Source organism: Bacillus rossius, chromosome 10 (genome assembly GCF_032445375.1).
Source record: "Bacillus rossius redtenbacheri isolate Brsri chromosome 10, Brsri_v3, whole genome shotgun sequence".
Taxonomy (NCBI): Eukaryota; Metazoa; Arthropoda; class Insecta; order Phasmatodea; family Bacillidae; genus Bacillus; species Bacillus rossius.
The window spans coordinates 55746516-55763862 of record NC_086337.1 but is presented as its reverse complement, the minus strand read 5'-3'; the positions used below and the strand labels follow the sequence as shown (position 1 = coordinate 55763862).

The window sequence follows — 17347 nt, the reverse complement described above, 5'->3', positions numbered from 1 at the left end:
CGTGGGGGATTTGTGGGCGTACGGGAGGCGGCCTAGCAGCGCCAACTGCTACCGACCGCGTCCCGTGGGTGGCGGATACGGGATCCTAGCTCGAGAGTTGCAATCTCGCTGGAGTGACTGTGAATAACCACGTACCAGTTTACAGAGTTTATGATCACGTATGAAGATAGTTTATTTTGTGTTGGTACAAAAAATACCAACATTTAATTTTTACTATTCTAGTACATTTTTATGAGCTTCTTCTCTTTATTTTAAGTACTTACTTTGCCATGTGTTGTCTGTTTATATATTTTGTACCAGATATCGATGATACTACACTCCCACTTAGTATATAAATAATGTAGAGTAGGTATTTTATTATCAGAATAATGTATGCCAAACATTATTTTTCAAAAATAGTTTATAATTTAAAAAAATGTCAATTTTTCTACCTGTGGAATAGTCAATGTTCAGTTAAGAAAACTACTTAAATAGCACCCTTTTGTACCTTTAAATCCATATTTTCCCGGGGGAGGGCCCCCGGACCCCCCCCCCCTCCCCATGACCCTGTTTTGGGGTGAACGGAGTTGTTGCTTTCCCTCATGTAAACCTCACGCCTCGCCACTGATGATTAGCTATTCTGGTGCTACGTGAATATTTTCTCTTTTACAACCCAATATTCAGCAGTCAAGATCGGAAAGTACCCTAAATCGTTTGTTTAAAAAAGTCGCACTTAATCTTGAACAGAGTACATTACACATTCACAGACCGAAGCCCCTGGCGTTATTTAAACAAGGCGCACTGTGACGATTTTATTTCTAACCTAACTAAAACTAAGTGTATTTGGGAGGGGTCCGTGTTAGGGAGGGCCATAGGTGCGTCTCAGGCCGAAGACTATACACCTAGCAGGGGCGTAGCCAGGGGGGGGGGGGGGGTTTAGGGGTTCAACCCCCCCCCCCCCCTTAACACCAAATCATGAATTAATTTCTTATTCATCACTCAAACAAATTTCATATTAAAATTAATAAAATTTTTACCATTACAATATTTAAATTTAAGAACCGAAAACTGCTAAAATAGCACTATTTTACACCTTAAAATCCAAATTTTCCCGGGGGAGGACCCCCGGACCCCCCGCTTTAATACGGGGGGGGGGGGGGGGCCATGCTTCTTAACACCCCCCATACACAAATCCTGGCTACGCCACTGACGCCTAGTGATGCTGGGATTAGTCATGTGCTAGGAGGGGGATTGGCCAGCCATGGCAACGATTGGCGCCATGACTTACTACCCTCACTTTTAAATCTAGACTATAACTAGAGATAGGTTGGGCCCGGGTAAAACCTGCATAGACACAGGGAAAAAACTGGGCGCATTCATGCGGGATGCAAATTGGCATGCATTATGTGTAGGAATTTACAGGAGACAAGAGGATGTGCGCACCGCGACGGCGCATGCGCTGGACACGAGGATTGCCGAGAGTGCACGAACACTCCCGAGCATGGGTAATGTCGCTGCAAGGTAAACTTACTATTCACAATCCACGAGTCAGACATCCGAGTAAAAACGTTCGTGTATCGTCAATTTCTATTACTTTTTTTTTGTGCTATTGTAAATCCAAAGGTTATGTTAAACGTGTTACAAACTTCTAGCATAAATATAAAAACAAAATTCTTGCAAGTATTTTTTTTACGGGAGTTTGTAAGTTTTAGTAAGTTTAGGTGATTGTAACTAAAGATGAAAGGTTGGTTATGTTATGTCAGCGATAGTTAAAATAGGTACTCAAAATTTATGATGAAGTATGAAGTCTCGCAAAGTTGCAAACGCCAAGATGCTCGAACAAGCGGTGAACCCGAACATGTTCGTGACTGACGGGGGTTCAGTGAATCGCGCCGCGGGCAACTGTTATTAAACGCGACGCCGGCACCGGGACAGTGACTTGCCCGGCGGACGGCGACAATGGCGGCGTGGTGGTGCGTGGCGTGTGCGGCGGTGGCGCTGCTGTACGCCCTGGTCGACGTCAACTACTTCCTGCGACTGGCCCTCACCATCGGCGTCGCCAAGCTGCTGCAGAGGAGGACCAGTGTCCTGCAGCCCACCTCCGTCTACAGTACGTACATGAGGCAGTGGCGTAGCCAGGATTTGTGCATGGGGGGTGCTAAGAAGCATGGCCCACCCGTATTAAAGGGGGGGGGGGGCCCGGGGGTCCTCCCCCGGGAAAATTTGTATATTTAGGTGTAAAATAGTGCTATTTTAGCCGTTTTCGGTACTTAAATTTAAATATTGTAATGGTAAAATTTTTATTAATTTTAATATGAAATTTGTTTGAGTGATGAATAAGAAATTAATTAAAGATTTGGTGCTAAGTGGGGGGTGGGTTTGAACCCCGGTCTCCCCCCCCCCCCCCGGCTATGCCCCTGCATGAGGGAGACAAGATATCCAACCACTTGTAATTTCCGTTCGTTTTAAAATGTCTATGCAATTTATTCTTAATCGTACGAATGGCACGTTCGGCTATCAATGCCTTCACGCCGGTAAACTTAGATTTTCGATTTTAACAGGTTTTTCCTGCTTTTCTTCGATGGCTGCTCCTTAGTAGAGTTGCTATATTAGCGCCGCCTTTCAAATTCCTTACTCGAACTGCTTATTTTTCCTTACGTGAGTCGGTAGTGACCCGCTATGCAAGACCTCTAGCCATTTGGTAAACATTAGCTCTTGGAAACATGGATCCCGTTAGGATCTAGTCAGAGGTATATGGCGTCTAACACAACTGGCAGCCAATCAACACTCGTACACATCGTGTCAATTTAATGACTGTCCAATCATGTACAAAGAAAAAAGAAAGACTGGTGGTGAATTACACCACGAAATGATTGCGTGTCTAATTAATTTATTAGTAGGGACCAGGGTGTTGGGGTTATAAACCTCCTCCTCCCCCCAGAATTCCTAAAGAAAATCTAACATTTCCCTCAGCTAAAGTAAAGAATTTTAAAGCGAACAGCTCTCTTTCTCTCTTTTTCTTTTCGTTTTCTCCCCACCACCCGAAATGTAATTCTGTGTACGCACTTGGTAGAGACAAGGGAAAAAAAAAATATGCCTACTCATTTCGCACTACGCTAGGATTCAAATTTATTTAATATTATACTGCTTCTGTGATTAGGCCACAAGTGACCCTGAACCAATGACAGTCCAAACAATGGATGAAGAATTGAATAGAAGGCATCCCAGTGAACAGGTCTCGCAAGTCATTACCCAATGACGCCCGAGAACGTACGTAGAGGATTGTGCAAGGAATCATAAAGGTCACTGAGCACGCAAATATTTCCATTCCTTAGGCCAAGGGCGTCGCCAGCCGAAGACCTATTGGGAAGGGGGGGGGGGGGGAAGCAAGTTGTGGGAAAAGTATGTATTTTTTTTGCATTTGGCTACATTTTTTGAATCTCTATGGCTCTGTACTCATATATTTCTCTAAACCGTTCAGTGTCAAAATATTACTCAAATCACTGAAGCCAGGGGGAAGGTGCGATACTTGGATATATCCCTCTTCCTCCTAATTTCAAGGCAGCGGTACCTTTTTTTTTGTAAGTCCCACGTAAAATATTTAACTTCAGTAATTCTTGTTGGTTGTTAATCTTTATCAATCATCCATTAAGAAACATTTTTTGACGTGACAACGTCTAATAAATCGATGAACGCCGGCTGCACGCACGAAAAAGTGTCCCGTTACGCACATTGTTCCGTTACGCTGTGTCCCGTTACGCTCATTGTACGCTTGCGCCGCATCTATCTCTCTTCCACTCGACTGTTTATAAAGTGAAGTGAAAAGTTAATGTGGTTTTCATTGCTTATTACAACAACAATTTCGGCAATAAAGGTTAATTATTCTTGCATTTTAAAAATATGATTACTATTATAATTTCAAGTATTTATTCTTTTATTATTAAAATAAAAATGATTTAATTTTATTCATAAAGTATGCAATCATTTCATCAATGGTTTGTTATGATGTTGTCACGTTAAACTATGGTCCGTAAACCGACTTTACAGACATTTTTTTTTTTTTTAAATGTTAAATTAAGAACAATCGTTCTACACAAGTCATTGTTATTAGAGATATGATGAATGCGGTGGCAATTCCCAGAAACACCCTCCTCCCTCAGTGATACGAAGTCCTGGCCTGCTCGCGGCTGTGCTGACGTACTCCGAGGCTGAGGTCGACCCTGCGCTGCGGCTTGCAATCTCGCGGTTGTTCTTCCGCGACAATGAGGCACGATTTTAAACACGCGCGCGTGCAACTACGTGATCTAACAATGGTTTGCGTGATTGTCGCCAGCTCTGATGAATCAGATAGCTCACTAGCGACTGGTCAGCCGAGGTTTTTTTTCTGGGACCGACTTCTGGACTTTCTGAATCGTGTTTGGTTTCGTAAAGTTTTTTGACGTGACAACGTCTAATAAATCGATGAACGCCGGCTGCACGCACGAAAAAGTGTCCCGTTACGCACATCGACCCGTTATACGCTGTGTACCGTTACAGGGTGTCCCGTTACGCACATAGCACGCTTGCGCCGCATCTGTCTCTCTTCCACTCGATTGGCCTATGAATCTACTAATATATTAAATAGGTTTTGGCGGGCTTTTCAAAAGTAGCTTTTAAATTTAGTACTTTAACTAAACTATTTTTTTATTAATTAATTTTTTTGGTTATTTTTCTTTTTTCCATTTTTCCAAAATAAAGAGCAATAAACAAAAAGAAACAAAAGATAATTTAAATAATATTTAGAAATTTTAATATCAAGTTGAACCGCCTAACCGACGTGCAAGGGAATATACTATTTTATGGAGCCAATTGAACATTCCAACTAAACAATTACTTTCATTCAAAAAGTTATACCTAGTTAAAATAATCCGTTCGTTAAATTAATAAACATATTTGAATTAATGAGTGCAAATAAAAGTAAATTTATCAATTAAATTGTAGATTTCATTTCACTCCTTCATTGTATCCATACAAAAAAATAGTGATAATTCAATAAAAATGATTAAATTTTATTCATAAAAGTAGGCATATGCAATCATTTCATCAATTTTTTTTGTTATGACGTTGTCACGTTAAACTATCGTCCGTAAACCGACTTTACAGACAACCAATTTTTGTTTTAATCTAGTTCCCCCACTCCTCCTGTAACTTCAGGGTAGCAACACTCAGTGGCGTAGCCAGGATTTGTGTATGGGGGGTGTTAAGAAGCATGCCCTCCCCCCCCCCCCCCCCCGTATTAAAGCGGGGGGTCCGGGAGTCCTCCCCCGGGAAAATTTGGATTTTAAGGTGTAAAATAGTGCTATTTTAGCAGTTTTCGGTACTTAAATTTAAATATTGTAATGGTAAAAATTTTATTAGTTTTAATATGAAATTTGTTTGAGTGATGAATAAGAAATTAATTAAAGATTTGATGCTAAGGGGGGGGGGGGGGTTGAACCCCTAAAACCTCCCCCTGGCTACGCCCCTGGCAACACTGTCTGGAGCGGGTGTTCTCGGGTGCGGAAAGTGCGGTACGCGCTCAGGGAGGCTTCACCAAACATCGTGTCTCCGCTGAGCGCGTGGAGGCAAGGGCGCCCATACCCGGGGGCAGGGGGGGGCCGTGGCCCCCCCCTAGCTTTCAGGGAAGGAAAAAAAATAGTGTAGTCAGGTGCTTTACTTTAAAGAAAATTATTTAAATTCGGTATTATGTAGAAGTGGTTCAACACGAAGATATTATTGTATATCGTTTTTTACATGTCTGCTTCATTTTTTATGTTAGTTCAAGCATTAGTTTCTGCCGCTGCGATATAAGGTGTTGTGTACAGGGAGAAAACGCTGTTCAAGCGCAACGCCCGTGGCGAGTCATTCCCCTTCGTAATGCTACCCAAGCTCACGCGATAACACAACACAACAGATTTAGAACAGTCAGAGTTTAGACGACGCGACAGTTGACACGTGCTTGTAGACGGCGAAATGTTTTGCTACTTTTTCGTCATAATGTGTATGTTCACAAATAACATCTCAAAACAGAGATTTTTCAATAGTCTTTAGGTCTACAGTTTTATGCATCTGGTCTAGATTTAGTTTAGTGTATTCAGTCAGTATAAATAACTTAAGTGTAAATAAATCAGTGAAAGTGTTATTATGTAGTGTTTCTTAGATTTCCTCATTCGTCACATCCGTTCAGATTATTCACAATTTTTAAGGTAAGCTAACACCTTTAAAGTTACTCAAATAAGAATTATTGTCCAGAAAAGTCTACAACGTAAAATTTATGTTGGAATTTTGAATTTGAGGAAAACCACTTTTTCCCTTCAAAAGTGTTTAAAGGGATAAGGATTCCGCTACCTTCAGTAGACTCGTAAGCAATTTACACTAGAATCTCGATTTTACGTACGCTCACGGTCGCTTGGATTGCATTCGTAAAATCGTTATCTTCATAAAATTTTAAACACCCCACCCCGTGAAGATACATGTTATAATTTATTGAACGGAATATATATAATATTAAATAGTAAAAACAAGACTGCCATCTGCCCTCTGCCCTCCCTTGCGTTCCCCTTATTTTTTTTTAACATTCCACAACTTGCCTCATTGCATAGTGACATCACAGCGACTAAACACAGTTGCACCACGCATTGCATCATGTTAACTTTTGTGTGGTGACAGTAGGTTGTCCGACATGCCTTTCTTGGATATCTTTCCTTTTCGTAAGACGCGTGCTACTAAAATAAATTTATATTTGAGTTTGCAAACTTGTTCACTCCTTGCCAGAGACAACTGAAAACAGACGAGACTTTCCAGGGTTAGGTTGATGAGCTGGAAGAATTCCCTGCCTTGCATTTTTATGGACTTCACCTTATCATATTTATCAGTTAATCTTTAACAGATAGGCTTGAAGAATATGAATGAACGCACTTTTAGTAACATAATCGAGGAGATCAAGCACACAGTTCAGTGTACACCTGTACTGTTTCATAAAAGTGATCATAGGTAGGGACTGAAAAAATTCGCGGTTTCAATGACCACTCGGATAGACTCCACGATTCTCTATGTACTCGGGCAACTATCACCTGGTCATTGGCTACCGACTCGGGACACCTGTTTATTGCGATTCTTATGATTCGATACTTCTTTAGTTGAGTCTTTGCCATTGGCCTAGAGTCCTTCAGGTAAATTGCGGTCCAATCACTGACGCAGCATTAAGCTAAATGAGTTTGGATTCCAGCCTGTCTTGAAAGGAATCCGCGAATTTTTACTGTCTCTAATCATAGGCTTATTTGGTGAAGAAAAACGCTGCTCTGTAACGACAGACATTCATTAAAAACACAGTACATTTTAGTGCGAGAAGCCCTTGAATTTGTGATAGCCACAGGGAATTATTTGTTTGTATAGTAAGTTAAAAAAAACTTAGTTGAAAATTCGCTCGTCACGTCTACTTGCTGTCAGTTATACCATTTTTGAGCGTTTTTTACTGGGAAACCGATGCAGCGAAGGTAATGAATGCGACACATGTCAAGATAATGCCTAATGGCATGGGTTGTTGGATATTAGCGGAAAGGAGAGGAAGTAGCTACTCAATATCGTTTCTTTCTCTCACGCTTCACAAGGTTTCAAGCTCAGTTGCTATGCTCACGAGCTGGAAATGTTGGAATGAGTAAGTAATGTTGAGTATAGTTCATTTGCGGTAAAATATATATTTTTACGGCCTTGACATAATTTTTCAATCGAAGAAATTTCAAACTTTGCGACAAATAAAGTGTAACTAGTCCATTTTTTCTTTTCGATTTTGAGTTTGATGCCGCAATAACTTATACAATATTCACTAACGGTAAATGGCTGTTGTATTAGCTTTAAAATATGAATACGCTGTGCATAAAAAATTAATATTTTTATATGTTTTCATAGTGTTTTTTTAATTTTTATTAAATATATTTTGGTGTCAAAATTTCCGAATTTTAGTTGGTTCCTGAAAAATGTATTCGTAAAAACCCGGCTTCGTTGAGTCCGGGCTCCGTAAAATCGAGGTTCTAATGTACTCTTAATTCTGAAGTTAAGTACTGAACATGTTATTTAAGGGTTTATCAGGGCCGTATTTACGCGCAGGCTATCTAGGCTGTAGCCTATGGGCCCGCACCACACGACACGAAAAAAAATTATACTGCGATGTGGATCTTCTTATATTCTTAAAATACGCGTCGACATATTGTCCAGTTGTTTTGTGTGGATTAATTGCGCTGAACTAAACTCTTCTGTGTAAAGCTGATTATGAGTTATGTCAGCATTTAGAAATTTTCGATTATTTTCATTGGTTTTGGTGTCACTTAATTCCTTAACCTCTAAATAAATACTGTTTGGTTAAATTGTCTAGTTTAATAATAAACTAATTTTTTCTGCGCTTTACTATCACTTAATAAACTTATAGTCCTCGACTACTGAATCCATCTGTGCTAATTCTAAATGATAAGCAATTATGATTCATATCGAAACATAGTAATATTCATTTAATTGTGAAACAATTTTTGACTATAATTATAAGCGTATTTCAGGTGTTACATTTAAAAACAACTGTTTTCTGACTGTGATAACATATTTAAATCGTTTCTCTCCCAAAGTTGAATCTTTTGACCAACACGTTTTCAACTTTATAATTATTTTAATTTAATTTGTACGCGACATTTATTTAGGGGTAAAGAGAGCAATTAGTTGAAGGACTGTATTCTTGATATCCGTGTACCCGAGACGCTGTAAAAGTTTAAGGACTGTATTCCTGCATTTTTAATGCTAAAAATTCATTTGTTTCAATAAAATAGTTAATATTTAATTAATAAAGTAGCCAATAAAGATTTTTTTTTATGGCGAATGAGTACTGTGGTCTAGTATTTTAGTAACAGGACAAAAAATTTTAACAGGGTCAGAACTGGAACTATTTTATGGCTAGTAACAAGCCGCAGTTAAGTCTTCCAAAAGATTAAAAATACTTCATACCCCTAAGTCTGGCCCCCCCCTACAAATTATCATATGGGCGCCCTTGCGTGGAGGCGGACCACACCCGCGGCGAACAAGAACAAGAACAAGGGCCGGGTCCCACGGGGTCGGCGCGGCTGCTCGGGTCAGGGACACCGCCCCGATGTCACCCGTGCGAGCCCCGAGCCTGTGCCCGGCGTGTCGCCGTGTTGCCGTGTCGCCTGCGGACACTGCCAGCGTCTCAATCTTGATACACGTGTTCGAATTTTAAATTTTATAAATACATTATTTAAAAATCATCCTCTCCCCACCCCTAGAAAAATTCTTGTATCCGCCCCTGCTAATCGATACTTACTACATTAGGCATATCTAACGTTATGTAATGTCCCTCACTTTCATTCGCATAGAAAAATATTTTTATTTTTAAACAAGTTGTGATATTTTCGTTAGTAAATTTTTAACAAATCCTCACATCATTCGGGAAGAGGGACATAATAAAATATAAAGTCAAATTATAGAGTATACAATTATCATAACCATTATCAAAAAAAAATTTATGAAACATCAATTAAAATATAAAATTATTCACAGATTTTCATAATAAATACTTAGTTTTATTTTAAAAAAACCTACTTCGTATATTTAAAGATGACCATGACCAAGTGTCAGGTATGCAAAGTTACGATATCTTCCTTGTAGTGTTGTAAACTGGTCTCCAGAGGTATAGTCACTTGCCTGTGCTCGTGTCGCAGGCGTGTGTCTGCCCAGCGACGTGGACGCCTGCCTCAAGCACATGAACAACGCGCGCTTCGTGCGCGAGCTGGACTTCGCCCGCTTCGACTTCTACTTCCGGTGCGGCCTGTTCGGCGAGCTGATGGTGCGGCGCGGCGGCAACGCAGTGCAGGGCGCCTCGGCCATCCGCTACCGCCGCCCGCTGGCCGTCTTCAGCGCCTACCGCGTCGACACCCAGGTATGTGGTCTTCAGCACTGCGGTCTTCAGCGCCTACCGCGTCGACACCCAGGTATGTGGTCTTCAGCACTGCGGTCTTCAGCGCCTACCGCGTCGACATCCAGGTATGTGGTCTTCAGCACTGCGGTCTTCAGCGCCTACCGCGTCGACACCCAGGTATGTGGTCTTCAGCACTGCGGTCTTCAGCGCCTACCGCGTCGACACCCAGGTATGTGGTCTGCGGCGCCTACCGCGTCGACACCCAGGTATGCGGTATGCAGCGCCTAATGCGTCTCCACTTAGTTTATCTCACTGCCCTTGTCAGTTTCCAACCTTCCTCTCGCTATTCGATGGTTGTTTTAATATTTTAGTTGCTTCTCGATTGTATCGTTTCCTCTACTCGGGAATGTTGACTGGTAAATGCAATGATGTGGTTGGTTTTCATGAAATGTTTTGCTATGGCTGTTCTCCACTCACCTCTCAGGCGAAACCGCGTAAAGGAAAGAGGACTGCTAAGGCTCTCAGTACTTTCAGTAGGAGACGGTAGCAATTACAATGTCGACCGAAACGTTTGTGAACTCTTCACATTTGACGCGCTAAACCCACAAGCCAGTAAACTTTCTATTGGATAATGTTAATAAAGCCCTTGCCGGTAGGAGTGAGTGACATTTGTGATCAACTCACGTGTCCTGGATTGTTGCTGATGGGCCGGTGTCGGCAGTGAGCGACGAGAGCGGCCGTGTTGCAGATGGTGTGGTGGGATGACAAGGCCATCTACCTGGAGCAGCGCTTCGTCACGCTGAGGGACGGCTTCGTGCGAGCCGTGAGCCTCAGCAAGCAGAGCGTCATCGGCGTGAGCGCCGACGAGGCGGTGCGCGCGCTGGCCGGCGCCGACGTCTCCAAGCCCGACCTCCCGGAGGACCTGCGGCTGTGGCTGGACAGTCTCCAGGCGTCCAGCGCCAAGCTGCGGCCCAAGAGCAACTGATTCCTCCTCCTCTATCTCCTCCTCCTCCTCCTTCCTCCTCCTCTTTCTCTTTGTCCTCCTGGACTGCTGCAAGCCCGACCTTCCAGAGAACCTGCGGCTGTGGCTGGACAGTCTCCAGGCGTCCAGCGCCAAGCTGCGGCCCAAGAGCGACTGATTCCTCCTCCTCTATCTCCTCCTCCTCCTCCTTCCTCCTCCTCTTTCTCTTTGTCCTCCTGGACTGCTGCAAGCCCGACCTTCCAGAGAACCTGCGGCTGTGGCTGGACAGTCTCCAGGCGTCCAGCGCCAAGCTGCGGCCCAAGAGCGACTGATTCCTCCTCCTCTTCCTCCTCTTCCTCCTCTTCCTCCTCTTCCTCCTCTTCCTCCTCTTCCTCCTCTTCCTCCTCTTCCTCCTCTTCCTCCTCTTCCTCCTCTTCCTCCTTGTCCTCCTGGACTGCTGGAGCCCGACCCTCCAGAGGACCTGCGGCTGGCCGTCTGCAACGAGCGAACATGGCCCATTTTACTGTCGTGTCTCCTTATCTAATGACACAACAGGAATTCAGTAGGTGTGTAAGCTAATAATGAAAATTTATCATTTAGTTTCATTGTGTTATCACTGATAACGTAAATAACGTAGAGAGGGTTGCATTAACTAGTAACAAATTTATTCATTATCAAGCAATTAACAATACTAGTGAGTGACATTGAACAAATATACTTCAATCTTCAGTGGAAAACGTAAACACGGCGACGACACGCAACGTCCCCAGAAAATGGCAAAGACCAAACTAGACTTATAATGTTTTTAACCAATTCTTGCAAAGATCCACCTCTGAAATATTCTGTCACCTCAAGTTCTGAAATTATTCAATCACCAGCATTTCGTTTGCCATACCAGACGTGCGTTGTTCCAGCGGCGTGGTCATGAAAACAAACAAGCGGAACATTTAAAGTATGCGTGTACTTGAGAAAATTAAAAATACACAATTTAATTTGCAGGATAGTGCTGCTATTTGTAGGATTTTTTTCAAAGCAGATGTATCGATGGTTGTCGAACGTCCTCTAGAATCCATTGAAATCAGTTTGTAGCCTCATGCAAGGCACACTTTATTAAAATGGTTGTTTTTTCGTTACCTAACAGGGATTGTGTTTGTACACGTTCTGGAATACGGTTTGTGAGTTAGGTTACGGTTGTATCCCAACAAGGTACCTAGTGCTTATTCGCTACCTTACTTGAAAGTCATGGACCACCGCCCTTTATGTATTGTGTTGCATTTTGAACAATGTGATTAAATTAGATAAGACTGATAACGTTTACATCCATTGCATTATCAATATAGTCTACATTCAAATCTTAGTCAACGCTGTAAAGAAATAAGAAAAATCCTAAAAATTATTATTTGCTTATACACCTTTAACATGTACCTGTTTTATGTACTGGAAGCTATCTTTTCAAAATAAAAGAATATATCTTATGATCTGAGATGATTATTTCATCAAAATTTATGGAGTAACAGTCTTACATGTCAAAAAATCAAATTTAAGAGTAGTAACATTTAACATTACAATATATAGGGGTGGCCACCAGGGGCGCAACAACAGGGGAGGGAGAGGGTATTTTGCCCCCCTCCCCTCTGAAACCTTGAAGTTGGGGCAAAGGGGGGCAAAGAAAGTGCTGTGTAATCAATTTTTAGATAATAAAACTGCTTAAATAGCACCATTTTCAACCTTGAAATGCAAATTTTCCCGGGGGAGGACCCCCGGACCTCCCACTTCAATAGGAGGGATCGATGATTCTTTATAAAAAGGTATATTGCCCCCCCTTTGGAGATTTAGTTGTTGTGCCCCTGGTGGCCACATCTGCATGATTACATGGTAAGTGTGTGAAGCAGTTATTTTCTTCAGTTAATTTTTCACCATATTGGTCAGATGCCCCAAACATTGGCTGAAGTGTAGTGTTTGCATTGTAAAAACAGTTTAAATGACTTACCTTTTTTGAATTCCATCAAGATTATTATTGTATTATAATTAATTTTATAAGAAAATATTTTACCATTTGAGTTTTACCTGAAATGTTTTTAATACATTTTTGTCTTTGACGTGTTTTCATTTTATGTTTAGTATTAGTCCTGATGAATTTAATGGCGTTGGAAATTTGTTCAGCACTTGACGAAATAGCAGTTATAATATTTTTGTTAATACAACCAGACAAATTTTTTTGAATTTATGTATGTGTGAAAATTTTTTTTATTAACTATGGGTGGCATCAGGAGGTTAAAAAGCTGTGCTAAAAATTGCAATGAATTTTGTTCTGCTGTGGAAGTTGGTCCTCACGTTTCTAAATATCTAATAGACATACGTTGGTGAGTAAAATTCTTGTTTTTACAAACGCTTGTGTACAATATTATTACTAGCAAAACTGAACTTTGAGTGTACTAAATTAATTATTAAGTAAGTTCCGTCTACGACGATTGTGCAAGTGCTAACAGTATTACCATTTTTTTAGTGATATTCGAGTAATTCTGTAAACAGCTAGGTTTAACATGTCATTTATGTTAACTACTTGAAGAATGCTTTATAATAGTGTGGATGTGTGGTTAGGTTAAGTACGTGAAAAATACCATGAATGTGGCTTTACCACAAATAAAATAATATGATATTTAAAATACTTTGTTTGAACACTTAAGATGTATATTACTTTAAAACATTATTTTTCTGAAGTTTGTTTTTGTCTCAGTTCCTCTTGTATCAAATTACCATATATAATATGTTATGTCACCGTAGATTTTCAAGCAATATTATTATTAGAGTTTAAAAAATATATTTTTTTGTTTTAGATGTACGTTTCAAGAATTCTTATGTTAAAGGGTCTGATAAGAAGCTATTAAGTTAATCCTGCACTGTTTCATGTACTACGTAACTTGCATTGTGGAGGTTTTTCATTTAGTTTTCTTACATTTTCCTTTTAAATTGCAATTTTTATTGAAATTATACTAATATTAATATGGTAGTGTTTGTAATCACAAGAATTTCATATGTACAGTTTTATGTCTTTAAAAAATTTAAAAACCTGACCACCATACACAGAAGAATAAAAATCATTTAAATTTTTTGCACAGTACCTTAACTTCTGATGCCACCACCCATAGTTCATCAAAAATTGGTTCGCCTCACATAAATTTAAAAAAATTTAAAAAATTGGCCTGGTTGTATTAAAGAGCTTATATGGATAAAAGAATAGGAACCCCTAGTACTGAACATAAATTAAAATATCTGCACCACTATTTCCAATTTCTGCTAATATTTAAACCCAGAGTAAAAATCATAAAATAAAATAATTTAATGAACTTACTACAAAAACTAATTAAATAATTAATTTTTGTTTATACTAATTTCATAACTTTATTTGCATTTTTGTCATTTTGAAATATTAAAAGTTTAATTTGAATATCCCACCATTCATGTAGCTGTAGTAACTCTAAACGCCACCTGGAGCAGCACTATCGCTTGCGACAGTGTTGCCAACAGTAATATTTATTATTTGGGAGAATTTCTGTTACTGTACCTATGTTGGTGTGTTTGGAGGGTCAAAAAAAATCGCCCATTGAGTAACATTGCTCTTACTACTTTGGAATACCCATGGAGGTAATAGTAAAATCATAACAAATTTGAGAATTTTAAATGCCAGGTAAAATTAATTAATATTTTCTGAAAGAAATTTAAACCATTTCTTGAATTAGCCAGTGGCATTGCAGTTAAACCTAAAAAGTTTCAGTTCTTCAATAAATTAAATTCTCCTTATTTGTACAACCCAAAATCGTTAAAAATGTAACTTTGGCAGCAAATTATGCGAAAAGTATGCACTGTATATATTTTTCATTTCGTGAAAGTTAAACAATTAAAAAGTTTAAACGTACCTATATCTGTAATTACTGTAAATATAAAATCTTCATCTGAAATTGGAGGCACCCCCTTAAACCCAGCATGAGTACAGCATATAGGCCTGAGACGAGACTTTTCGGCCCTCTCCTAAATACACTTAGTTTTTAGTTAGGTTAGGAAAAAAATAAAGCCTCGCCCTTCGTGATGATTGCGCGAGCGAGGCAGCGAGACACCGGACACCGCGATGACACCGGAGGTAGTTCCAGCGCCGCCGCTAGATGCCTCTGCAAGGGTCACTCGGAGACGGGCTGGCGCGCAGGCGCGTGGAACCCGCGTGAGAGCGCTAGCTCCGCGTGGACACCGGAGGTAGTTCCAGCGCCGCTGCTAGATGCCTCTGCAAGCCACACGCGTAGACGTGCTGGCGCGCAGGCGCGGACGAACCCGCGCTGTTTCGATTGTCATTCAGTGGGCGAGCGCGCGTGGCCGCTGTGAGAGTTGTAGTAGAGTTGGCTCGTGGCATCTGTCCGTGTGTGAGTGATGCTGTGCTGGACCGCGGCGGGATCCATCGTCGCCCGGAGAGCGTGAGAGCGTCTTGTTGAGTGTCCACAAACAGGTGAGTACAGTGACGTCTCGTCAACAGGCACTCCACCCACCAGTTGGTCTGGTTTAACGTGAAGCTAGTACATATTTTTTTGAAATTGCACAGTTCACATATAATACGCAACATGAAAACATGCACATAATAATTTGTTCTCCAGATTTTAATTTCAATTCTAATAGAATCGCTCCTTTCCAAAATACCTAATAGCCAAAATAAAATGAGGAAAGTTGAAAAAAAATAAAAGTTCGTCTTTTAAAGGAACGGAATTTTCAGGCCTTTTGTTTACACTTAAATATATCAGGACTAAAGCTCTTTTGTCATACAATTAATGTTTGTTCCGGTTAGAAAATTATTTTACTTCTAATACTGACTTTGGCCCTTTTGGAAAGGAAAATATCAATCAACCCGTCAAGCCCTCAACGCATACAAAAAAAAATGCTGTAGAAACAAAGTTGCAGAGTGAACCCTTCCTTGACACCAGCAGTTTGGTTTGTTTGCATTTTAGATCCATCTGGATCAGGGGCGCAACAACAAAGGGGGGGGGGGGGGGCAGGCAAAGGTATTTTGCCCCCCCCCCCCCCCCCCTCTGAAACCTTGAAGTGGGGGCAAACGGGGGCAAAGAAAGTGCTGTGTAATCCATTTTTAGATAATAAAACTGCTTAAATAGCACCATTTTCCACCTTGAAATACAAATTTTTCCGGGGGAGGACCCCCGGACCCCCCGCTTCAATAGGGGGGATCGATGATTCTTTATAAAAAAAAGTATATTGCCCCCCCTCCTTTGGAAATTTAGTTGTTGCGCCCCTGCTCTGGATCAAATATGAATTACATGGGAGCGAATAAATTACTTAAGCAAGGCGACAAGTCACTTCCTTTTCTAGGTTTGTCGAAGTATTGTGTGTGTGTGAAACAACGTCTAAATGCCGTACAAAATGATTATGGTGAATATTTTGTATCTTTGAGTTTAGAACTTTCTCTAACACACTGCTACCAACGTTACGCGCCAGGTAGTAGTTTTTTTTCTCGTCACTATCCTGTTGCACGTACTGGTTTCCTGGTATTGCTCCTTTACTTACTCTATGGTATTGCTGCGTGGTATCGACAGTCGGAGAACAACTGACGGTCGTTGGCTGATTGGCTGGAGACCAAAAAAAAAAAAAGGGAGAACAACTGCGCAGCGAAAACAGGTCGTGCGAGCGGATATTTGCTCGCCGCCGCTCGGGACACCTGATAGGCGTGTCTGCATGACGCCGGCGGCGCGTTTGACTCGGAACTGGTCGGCTGTCCTTCCCTGCTGATAGGGTTACCAACTATTTCACCCTGACCATAAGGGACACTGAACCCCACCTAATAGAGCGGGGGGTCCGGGGTTCCTCCCCCGGAAAAAATTTGAATTTCTAGATGCAAATTGGTGCTATTTTAGCAGTTTTTGTATCTAAAAATAAATTATGCACCTGGTTGAAATATAAAATTTTTTTGTATTGGCCTGATAATTTTTTGAGTGATGAATTTAATACATAAAGATATGATAATAATAAAGATAACTTTATCCGTTTTCAACTCAACACAATATCAACATAAACATAACAGACTAAGCGCGGACGAGTGATGCCACCTGTCGGCGTCAACATGAACTATTTGGTGGCCAGTGAACTGCGGAGTAAACGGAGCTTCGCAATGTTGCAATACATATAACAGGTGGTGCGGCGCAGGCGGGAAAATACTTTTTCAATTGTATGCAGGTGTGTGAATTGAACTTTAAACAAGATACGGGAAATATCACGTCCCGTCCTGCCTACGTACGGGATAATTCTTTTAGTCACAGCTCACAGAACACGGGAAAACCCGTACAATACGGGACGGTTGGCAACCCTACCTACTGAAGTCATTCCCGTGCTCTAGTTGGTCGTGTGCAACTGGTTAGGCCCACTGTACGTCTACAACAGGCTCGACCTTGTGGGGCGTGTTGGTTTATTGATGGGCCAAGCAC

The 17347-nt window shown here is 41.1% G+C and overlaps 2 protein-coding genes across 2 annotated transcripts in view; both read left to right on the top strand.

The window, feature by feature from the left end:
- Positions 1–1705: 1705 nt before the first annotated feature.
- Positions 1706–13635, top strand: LOC134536216 (protein THEM6). Its single transcript, XM_063375876.1, has 3 exons — positions 1706–2089; positions 9717–9934; positions 10662–13635. The coding sequence occupies exons 1-3, from the start codon at positions 1939–1941 to the stop codon at positions 10896–10898; spliced, it is 606 nt and encodes a 201-aa protein (XP_063231946.1). The 5' UTR covers positions 1706–1938; the 3' UTR covers positions 10899–13635.
- Positions 13636–15051: 1416 nt separating this feature from the next.
- LOC134536215 (tetraspanin-9) overlaps positions 15052–17347 on the top strand; it is a 42976-nt gene continuing 40680 nt past the window's right edge. Inside the window, exon 1 of the mRNA XM_063375875.1 lies at positions 15052–15369. The gene's annotated coding sequence lies outside the window, so the exon portion shown is untranslated. The remainder of the gene's footprint in view (positions 15370–17347) is intronic.

Excerpts from the sequence above, each read along its gene's own strand:
- LOC134536216 (XM_063375876.1), top strand. The coding sequence starts at position 1,939 with ATGGCGGCGTGGTGGTGCGTGGCGTGTGCGGCGGTGGCGCTGCTGTAC. Across the intron at positions 2,090-9,716 it reads GCAGCCCACCTCCGTCTACA|GCGTGTGTCTGCCCAGCGAC; the intron begins GTACGTACATGA and ends CTCGTGTCGCAG. Across the intron at positions 9,935-10,661 it reads CCTACCGCGTCGACACCCAG|ATGGTGTGGTGGGATGACAA; the intron begins GTATGTGGTCTT and ends GCCGTGTTGCAG.